Source organism: Ctenopharyngodon idella, chromosome 17 (assembly GCF_019924925.1).
Source record: "Ctenopharyngodon idella isolate HZGC_01 chromosome 17, HZGC01, whole genome shotgun sequence".
Lineage (NCBI taxonomy): Eukaryota > Metazoa > Chordata > Actinopteri > Cypriniformes > Xenocyprididae > Ctenopharyngodon > Ctenopharyngodon idella.
In genome coordinates, this window is record NC_067236.1 from 27,243,699 (window position 1) to 27,254,300 (window position 10,602).

Below are 10,602 nucleotides of genomic sequence, written 5' to 3' on the forward strand. Positions count from 1 at the left end.
TTTTCTCTCTCTGTTTTGAGATTGCTTACATTATTATTTTATTTTGTTTCTGTGTCTCAGCTATCTGACACACCACTGATTACGTCAGGAATCGCTAGTACTTATGTCAGTCTCTGTCAAAGACCGTTTGATTGTTCGACCCTATAATTGCAGAGAAAATCCACCAATCATCAGTGCCACATTCTTTTGTAAATGAAAATAACAGTTCTATGGGCCCTGCCCCTGACACGTCAGTTTGATGACCTTTAATCATGGTGAGAAAATGGAGGCAGCAATCGATGGTACTATTGAAACCATGGGTGTCATCAGTTTATGAACTGAGGCAGAAGCTCTCTGCGGTTTCCATGGCAGCGTAGGTCTTTTGATAACAGAGGCTTCAGCCATAAAGTGGAATGAGTGGGCGTGGCCTGCAGATCAAGAGGAAAAATGGGCGGTCTTCTCAGTATGTTGAGTGAGCTGGGGTTTCTGCACTGATTATGTGTCAGTGTGGTTGTGATGGTTTTTATTAGCAGTAAATGTTTGTGTTTGTCTCCCAGTCTGGCCAAGCAGGTGTTTTGCTGGTTTGGCTTGGCAGGCAGCTGGTCTTCCCAGCTTAACCAACTGAAATCTGCACAGGACCCCTTTGAAACCAAATAACAGACCAGCCTAATCAGGCTGGGAGACCAGCTAAATGCAGCAAACCACTGGTTTAAGCGTGTTTCTTCAGCAGGCAATCTGTCAAATCTACTGTACTATAATCTACTGTATCTCAAAACCCACCAAAATAATTTTAAAGGATTAGTTCACTTTCAAATGAAAATTACCCCATGATTTACTCACACTCAAGCCATCCTAGGTGTATATGACTTTCTTCTTTCTGATGAACACAATCGCATATTTTAATAAATATTCTGACGCATCCGAGCTTTATAATGGCAGTGAACAGGGGTCACAAGTATGAAGAAATTGCTTCCATCCACATCCATCCATCATAAACGTGTACTCCACATGGCTCCGGGGGTTAATAAAGGCCTTCTGAAGCAAAGTTATTCGTTTGTGTAAAAAAAAATATCCAAAACAAGATATGAAGTAAAAGATCTAGCTTCCACCAGACCGCCTTCTGTATTGAAGTTACGAAGAAAGTGTAAAGTTACAGTTTTTTGAATAGGGAAGGCGTAGGACGTAGCGTAAGCTTTGTGAACTGCAAGAGTTTTACACTTTCTTCATACGTTGAATACGGAAGGCGGTCTGGTGGAAGCTAGATATTTTACTTGATAACTTGTTAAATATGGATTTTTTTTTTTTTACACAAACGCATAGCTTCAGAAGGCCTTTATTAACCCCCCAGAGCCGTGTGGAGTACACATTTATGATGGATGGATGTGGATGGAAGCACTTTCTTCAGCTCATACTCGTGACCCCAGTTCACTGCCATTATAAAGCTCGGATGCATCAGGATATTTATTAAAATATCTGCAATTGTGTTCATCAGAAAGAAGAAAGTCATATACACCTAGGATGGCTTGAGGGTGAGTAAAGCTTGGGCTAATTTTCATTTGAAAGTGAACTAATCCTTTAAAGCATATATGTGGGATGGGAGGTCTTATTTCTCTTTAGATCAGTTTTTATTTTCCTTATAGTATGAATATACAGTATGTTTAATTGCAATACAAACGTATAGTACATTATCAAATTTTGATAACCATTAAAATAGCAGCCTAATGGCTATGTTGAAATAATGTGAAGAATAACTGAGTAGTTTCAGTCTGCTGCCTCAACTGATTTACACAGACATGGCAGAATAAATTTAAAGAAATGAAAAAAGTAGCCTACTGCAAGCTTAATCTTAATCAAAAGTTTGATATGACAGAAATCAGAGTATAAATAAACTAATAATTTTATTTTATAGTAGGCCTACAACTGTAACATTTCAATACTAATATTTACATTTTAATTTCTTCATTTACAGACGTTAAACTATCAAGCTTTCATTTATTAATCACGCTTGTCCGGATATGAACTGCGATCCGCGCTACAAGTGTTGTTAAACTCATCGTGGTGTTCAGAGCAGAAAACGCTCTCATGCTTGTCTGTGCATATGTGAAATGCTTTACATACAGTGCACAGCATAAATGAGTACACCCCCTCTGATGTATTTTCTTTATGATCACTAATACAATTCATGGAAAGATGGCAAAACTAAAATGTATTAAACATATACATAATAAAAACTGAGAAATATGTGTCATTAATAGCCATAAAATAAGTAAATTATCCAATTTTGTTTAAATTAAGTATTGCAGAAATTAGTACACCCTAGATTTAATTCAACAAATGTATAATATTCTAGTGCTTAGTATGCCTTCCATAATTTTGAATATACTGCTCTGACCCTTCTTGGCACGGAGTGTACAAGTTCATGACAAATTGTCACATCTGTCCTGTTTAACTCCTGGATGATGAGCTCCTTAAATGCCCTGATCTTTAATGGGGGGAGTGTTGCTCAACTCATCTCTACAGAATCCCCCACAGGTGCTCAAGATCGAGTGCAATACATTTCCAAAGAAGGTTTTTCACCTTGGGAGAATACATATCCTCATTGTCATGTTGAAAAAATGCCCAACAATGCAGGGAATGAGGAAAGGGTAACAACTTCGGTTTGAAGTTTGTGTATTAAATTACACAGTGATGTGTGAATTCATGACAGCATTGATAAAGCACAACTCCCTCACACCTTCAGCACTCATACATCCCTATATAAGAGCTTTACTACCACTGAACTTCACTGTAGGAATCAGGCACTTCTCGCTGTACTCCTCCTCTAGCAACACCATAACATTTTGGATGCTGTTAGATCCAAAATGATTAATTTGGTCTCATGAGACCAGAGTATTGATTCCCAGAATCTATATTTTGTAAATATGGGCTTTGGAAACGGCTAACTGACTTTATTGTGCTTTGGCTACAGTAGGTAGTTCCAGTGAGAACAACAACCATGCATGTCATTTCTGCAGGCTGCATCTTACTCTGTGAGATAAATAGTCACTCTTTTCATAGCTTTTGCTGGCTCTGAGACACTCGCTTGGTATTTCTCCTGCTCTTTGTCTAGCAAAAAAATCCCTCATCACTAAATGAAAGCTTAAAATGAAGGCCCGATTATTTCACGGGCCTTGTCACAAGTCCATTGTTTTTGAATTTCTGTGTTACTTTTGCTATATTTTCACACTTAAAACAATGATTTGGTAATCCTCTTTTACCGCTTTTGAGAAACGCAGCCCAGACCTGAATCAGACTTTTGTGACATTTGAATTCTCCTGTGTAATGTGATCTCATGCAGAATACAGTGCAGTGATTGGAATGAACGAGTTTCTTCTCTGTTATTAATGCGTACACTTAATGAACCAACCTGCCTGAGACGCTGAAAAGTGCTGAAACACATTATTCATATATTTATATAATTAAATCACAGCCTTTACTATTCAAAAATTGCACTAAGCAATATCAAGATTTCTATTTAACGTTGGTGCAGCCCTAGACCAAACTGTTTGTGTGTGTCATTCACTGAAACGTAAATTTAGCTGCAGCCAAATGACTTTGCGCGACCCACCTTTTCCCACTCTGCGACGGACAAATGGGTTGCGACCCACAGTTTGAAAACCCCTGTAATAGGAAGAAAAATTAAGCAATGGAAATGGCCGCAGGTGGAGGATAAAACTGTACCCATGTATCTCCAGTCTCCCTTTTGAAGGGTCACAGCCAGGACAAACAGCGCTCATTGAAAGCTCAGATAAGTTATTTCCACCAAGGCCTTTCGCAGAGTCTCGTCTCTACTCCTAATAGAGGCACTTAATTTCCTACTAATGATTGCTTATCCAATCAAATCAAATGTGTCGTGTTGTTTACATTTATTCATTTTGCAGACACTTGCAGACACAACAAGTGATTCATCGTGAAGAGGCAAATAGACACAAAATAAATCTCATAATAAAAGTTTCAGACATTGCTTAGAGTAGCATAAGCTAGAATAGGGAGGGATTAAAATTTTTTTTACCCTTGTTGACACTCATTGGTGTAATATCCAGTTTCTCACTGGATCTGTTCCAATGTCATTGGTTTACATAACTATGCCTGTAACAGTTAACTGCAATGGAGTCACACAAGTGTTTCTGCCTCTTCGTGTCTCCCAAAGCGTTACGATTGTGCACCCCCCCCCCCCCCCCCACTGTACAGCAGACTACATAATACCCAGAAGGCCATTTAAGACCTATAATTAAAGCTTTTAGGAAACAGACAGATAACCCTGGGCTTTACAAAGCAAATGCACAATTGCAAACTTCCCTGCATGCACCATGGCAACAGCTCTTCCATACCTGACGTTCTTCAGACAAAAGGAAATACATGAAAATATTTAACCGAGGTAAAGAGATTTTCTTTTGCACTTGATTCCGATTTTGCGTAGCCATTCACTGGGAAATGATCTTGTCTTGAGTGTTATTTCTATTAGATGCTGCACTTGCCAGGTCACCAGCATGGGGTTGAAGTAATCGTTTTGAATGTAAGATCCAAGCTAATCCATTTTAAAAGTTTAATTTGAACATTCAAAAAAAGCTATTTCTCATATAAGGAAAAAAAAAACTTTTGAGGACCTGTTAATGTGATGTTCAGGTCATAATTCACTCAAAACTCAATGGAAATAAATGAGAGAATATATATTTTGCTTAAAGAAAATTAGGCCTATTTTAGGACCGTTTAAGGTTTTTTTGCATTGTGACATTATTTTATAACAATTGAGTACATTTCCACCTCAGTATTGTATTGTCATCATTGTAAAGAAAAAAAAATCTCATTCTCATTCGCAATTCAAAATATATATTATTTAAATTGTACATTATCAAAGTATAGTTTCATTGTCTAATTCCTGCTGATTTTAATAAGAAAAATCTTTGTATTACATTGATATTTATATTCTTATACATTGCAGTATTGAGGATTTGGGAGGGAAACATGCTTAATTGTCATGAAAGTATTTCTATTTGTTTTGGGGTTGGGTTTTTTTTTTTTTGTGGAATGTGTCATTTTAAATGAGTGAATTTCTTAATTATAAAGTGCTCACTTAATTTTTATTGTTAGTTTCTGTCTAAAAGAAGTTTTTAAATTCTCTTCTAGGCTGCAGGGGTATGTTAGTGATTTATAGTTTCTTTAATAAGAACATCCGTCATGCTCACTCTCACAGTTCATTTCATCTCAGCCCCTGCTGTCAACACCTGTGATATTAATACAGACTGAACCTCGAGACAGTCTTAAACTTATAACTCTAAGAATACCTGCAACTCTATATTAAGACAAACTTGATACATTTCTGTTTTTGACCCGGCTGCTGCTGCTTCTGCTCAGTGATGAGAAAAGATTGGTTTCATTTTCTCTCCAGGACATTCTCATTCACTGTTCCTTGCTGGTGGAACGATCTTCCTGACTTTATCCGGAATGCAGAATCCCTGGCAATATTCAAAAGACAGCTGAAAACTCATCTCTTTCGTGAGCACTTAACCTCATCTTAATTAAAAAAAAAAAAAAATTTTACCTATCCTTTCACTCCCTCTAATCCCTCTCTATTGTATCTTATGATACTCTGAGCATTACCTAAGACTTGTATTGTGAGCACTTTTTGTGTCTACTTTTTGTGTACTATTCAGTGAGGAGACTATTGCTGCTTCAGATCCTCTCTTGTGCATTTATACCAAAAGTTCACTCAAAAAAATGAAAATCTGTTATCCACTTATCCTCATGTTTTTTGGGAGAAATTTATAGCAGAAGCAGCAAGTTTCCATATCATAAATGGTAACTGTAAAGTAAGTTTTATACTGGGTAATTTTCATTTTTATTCCTTTATTTTAATAACTATTCCTTCCAAACATATGAGGTTGTTCTTTATAAACACTTTTTTAATGTTAAGTCTATATAAGGTCAGATCAGTTCAGAAGCTTGTCGTCCTTGTTTATTTTCACTGATGATCATTTCGGTAAATTGCGTGCCATTTTTATGCACCCATTCTGCTGAAAAAGACCGTAGATGGTTATGATTAGTTTTGCTTCACTTCCTCTTCACATATATTGGTGCCGTTCCAGGCAACAATTAAGCCTGGATGTGAATGTTTGTGTAGCCCTACTGCTGTTTGTTCCTGCTGTTAGAAGCAAAAACTGTCATCATTGAAAGTCCTAAAAATTATTGTAATTAAATAATTTAGTGGTTGTTGCTAAGGCAATCCTCTCTATTGCTATTGCTCATACTTGAAGTTATGGGTTTGTTCAAATCCCCAACCCCAAGTGTTAAAGTGTTACCCAAAAATGAAAATTTTCCCACAATTTACTCACCCTCAAGCCATTCTAGGTATAGAGGACTTTCTTCTTTCAGCCAAACACAGTTGGAGTTGTTTTTTAATATATATATTCTGGCTCTTTCAAGCTTTATAATGGGAGTGAATAGTAACCGAGATTTTGAAAGCGCATTCATCCATCATAAAAGTAATCCATATGGCTCCAGGGGGGTTAATAAAGGCCTTCTGAAGCGAAGCGATGCAATTTTGTGAGAAAATATCCATATTTATAACTAATATATATATATATATATATATATATATATTACAGTGCTTAACAAATTTATTAGACCACCAGTTAATGTAAGGTTTGTGTCACATCTGCCCTAAACTAACAGAATTGGTGATTACCAAAATCATTTTTTATGTTTCTGTTATGGTTAATCCACACCAGTATGTGTAAGCTCTTTAGTCACAGTAGTGTTTCTAATGCTAAAATATAATTGTGATTGGGATTTAATGGATTCAAAGATAGATCGCACAAAAGTTTCATCAAAAGCAAGTCTTTGGGAATAACTAGAAACTATTTGGAAGTCAATAACAAAAGAGACTGTAAAAAGTACATAAAAACAATGCCAGCAAGAATGCAAGCTGTTATCATGGCCAAAGGAGGCCATACGACATAAAAATTATATATATATATATATATATATATATATATATGTATATGTATATGTATATTAGGGCTGTCAACGTTAACGCGTTAACGCATGCGATTAATTAAAATTAAATTAAAATAATTAAAATAATTGAACGCATTTAACGCAAAAAAAAATTACTGAAGCATGTGAAATTGCATCATTAACGTAATTTATGTCACGCAGTTATATGATCTTAAAAGTCCATGCTGATTATATCAGAGATGGCAGAGAGACTTATTCATTCCAGTGTCTGTTTCGCTTTAAAACACGAACTCTGTGTCATATTCTGTCATTCTGAAGAGCGCGAGCCCTCCCGCATCAATGGCCAGATGATATAAAAACTATGTTTCTTGGCTGGATAAAGCAAACCAGCGTCTCGCTATGAAAGTTTTTATGGATGAGGATTGCAATCAAAGTAAAGACGATTGCAGTGACGTACAGAAGCACTCGTGAGTCCATTATATTAATGCGCAAACAAATCATATGAGCGCTTTTGACGCACTGATGTATTTATGCACAGACACGTTTCAGTACATTCACGTTGTTTTCACAAAGCTAAAGTCTGAACATTCTGTTTTTGCTTCAAATGTTAAAAAGTATACAATCTAATTTAAATTAAAAACTGCTCATGCTGCATATATGCAGCATCTTTGTTGGGATTGTGATTAAAATGCAGTGGTTGCCTCTAATTTTAAATGGCTACAGATAGTTCAGCCTGTAATAGAGCAAATAAACATCTTGTTCATGTTTCTTTTATTTGTATTATTTATTCATTTATTTATTTGATTTAGGATCTGTTTTAAAATTTCAATTTAGTTTTGTTATGAAGATATTTCAATTTCACAAAGAAATATGCAGCATTTTGTCTGAGAAATAATAAAAAGACACTTTCTCATTTAAATCTCATTTTGTTAAAAAAAAAAATAGTGAGAAAATTGAATCGTGAAACCAGTATCGTGAATCGTATCGAATCATGAGTTGAGTGAATTGTTACATTCCTACTGTTCAGTATCGCAACTTGACTTGTCTAAAATGTAAACAAGCTCTTTGCTGTTGCACATACTATATACACTGTGAATTCTGAAATGTTTTTGCTGTTTTTTTAAATGGGTGCTTTGGTGTACATAAATGTATGAATTATATGGAATCATATAATTTGGTTATTTGGAGTCTGCAAGTGTCCTTTTTTGGAAAGACACCTAAATTTACCTTGAAAAAAAGCTTAAAAATACAGTTTTGTGAAAATCACACTTCAATTTGATGGTTTACTTTGCTGGATATAGGCAATGATGGCAAAATGGACGTGTTAAACAAGATAAATGGTGTATGCTTAATTTCACGATAAGTGCGCGATTAATCACGCTTAAAAATTTTAATCTATTCACAGGCCTAATATATATATATATATATATATATACACACACACACACACACACATATTTATTTATTTATTTATTTATTTATTTATTTGGGGAGGAGGAAAAATCTATTCACATATGCATTGTGATTCCGCATCTTTTACCGATTCGCATCGATTCCCAAATTTCAAGTATTTATTTTTTATTTATTTATTTTTTTTACTTTGCAGTACTACTTAAAGTTATTGGCACATTAGTGTTATTAATCAGAATAAGCCATGAAAAAAGACACAATGCGGTGCTCAGGCTGACGGACACACAGCCGAAGAGCAAGCACAGATGCCGCTTCCCAGATGCATGCAATTCTGAATTCAGTTCTCTTTCACAGCTTATTGCATGGTCAAATACACACACAATTATGTCAAAATGCACATCGTGTGGAGTATTCATGTAAACACAGTCTGTTATGTTCTACGCGAACATAAAGAGTTAAGAGAAAATCAGATGTGTAACAGTGTATTAGATCCGTGCATTCATTCTTAAAGAGACAGCAGCCTCATAAACTGTTGTCGTCTGTTTCATTAATGTTAATAAAAAAAATCACTCACTGCTTTTGACTGATTCACTTCATCTTTAATATGAATCATTTTATATTTAATTAATACCATGAAGACTATACAGTATTTTATTTTACATTTGATTATTCAATTTCTGTAGTATTTCTTACTACGTTAAATATACCTAGGCTATTGTACCTGAAAAACTTTTAGAATTTAGAAAAAGTTAATCTAATTTGTATATTTTTTTTTCTATTGTATTTGTCCCATTGTTGGTTATTTGCTTCTTTGTTCCTATTTTTAATATCAAAAACAAAATAAAATGGCATGCCTTGTTTTATTACAGAAGACTGCCAGTCATGTGTGTAACGATTGCAGTCAGCTTAAATGGCATTTGTTTTATAATACTGAGTTGACTAAAATGAGTTCACGTTTAATTCAGTCGTTTTTTTTTCTTCAAGACCTATTAAACTGTTTACCGCAGTAAAACAGGAAAAGTAACACAAAACAGTAAACTAGAATCAAATCTATGCATATATATCGAATCAAAAATTGATCGAATCGTGACCTCAAGAATCGTTTTGAATCGAATCATGAGGTACCAAAAGATTCCCACCCCTAATATATATGAGTGTGTGAGAGAGATAATAAATGTGTAACGTAGCAACCAACATTTCATATATACATTACATATACATTACAACATTACATATATAATATAGAAGCTTTTTGAAGATTGACTATTTTATACCCCTGCATTTCACCCAATTATCTATGAAAACTCCTTAGAGATAAGTGACTCAGTTACATTTTTTTGTAAGTTATAGACATCTAATGTTCTCATATCATAGGTATTTTATCTAAGCTGTTTAACAATGAATGCTTTTGACTCATTTGCCACATCATTTTGTTTCATGAGCTTTTTAGAGGTATTTTAACTGCGGGTTGTTTTTGTGATTGAATCCAGTTGTGTCAGCTGGTTACCATGGATACTGCTGTTCTACCGTCTTTTCTAGAAGTCTATATCCTATAATTCATTATTAAGTAAACCACACAGTGTGTGCATGATCCTTCATATCGATACAGTCCACACACTAGAGTGGTTATGCCACAGGTAAGTATGTGTCAAGGGAGATCACCTTTGAGGGAGAGGTCAGAACCCTCTCTTCCATGCTGGGAATCTTTGTTGGCCCAGAGCAAATACGTTATTCTGCATCGGCTGACTCAAAGTATCATGAACTCTGTATGGAGCAGGTCAGACCAATAATGTATGCTGTTGCATTTCAATTGTGTTTTCTTCTCCTTGCAGATCAGCCTTGGATCTGGAATATTCCATACACTCAAGCCCCAGACACTCATGGAAATGTATGGGTACCTTCTTGAGCAGTTCAAGCCGCTCGGATCATCTGCAAAAGACGGAATTAATATGGAAATCAGACCATCAGTGTCTCGCTCTGCTCCGTATCTGTTCAGTTCGCCCTTATGAGGATTTAGCAACCTTAATGACACCCTTTAACCTTTGACAGCAAAGGTAGATATATATACCATAATAGTGTGCACCCTTAATGCTGTATTTTAATCTTTTGTTGTTATAGACACCGTAGAGATGTTTAGCTATGTCTTTATCATAAACATTTTGTAAAAAGGCCAAATAAATATCCTAAAAACATCCTTTTTTCACATTTTTCAGTAGC

General features: G+C 35.3%; 1 protein-coding gene across 2 annotated transcripts in view; it reads left to right on the plus strand.

The window, feature by feature from the left end:
- tdp1 (tyrosyl-DNA phosphodiesterase 1) overlaps positions 1 to 10,577 on the plus strand; it is a 35,972-nt gene extending 25,395 nt beyond the window's left edge. For both annotated transcript variants that reach the window (XM_051869247.1, XM_051869246.1), the window contains exon 16: positions 10,218 to 10,577. In XM_051869247.1, coding sequence (XP_051725207.1) covers positions 10,218 to 10,291 — 74 coding nt within the window. In that variant the 3' untranslated portion in view covers positions 10,292 to 10,577. The remainder of the gene's footprint in view (positions 1 to 10,217) is intronic.
- Positions 10,578 to 10,602: the final 25 nt, after the last annotated feature.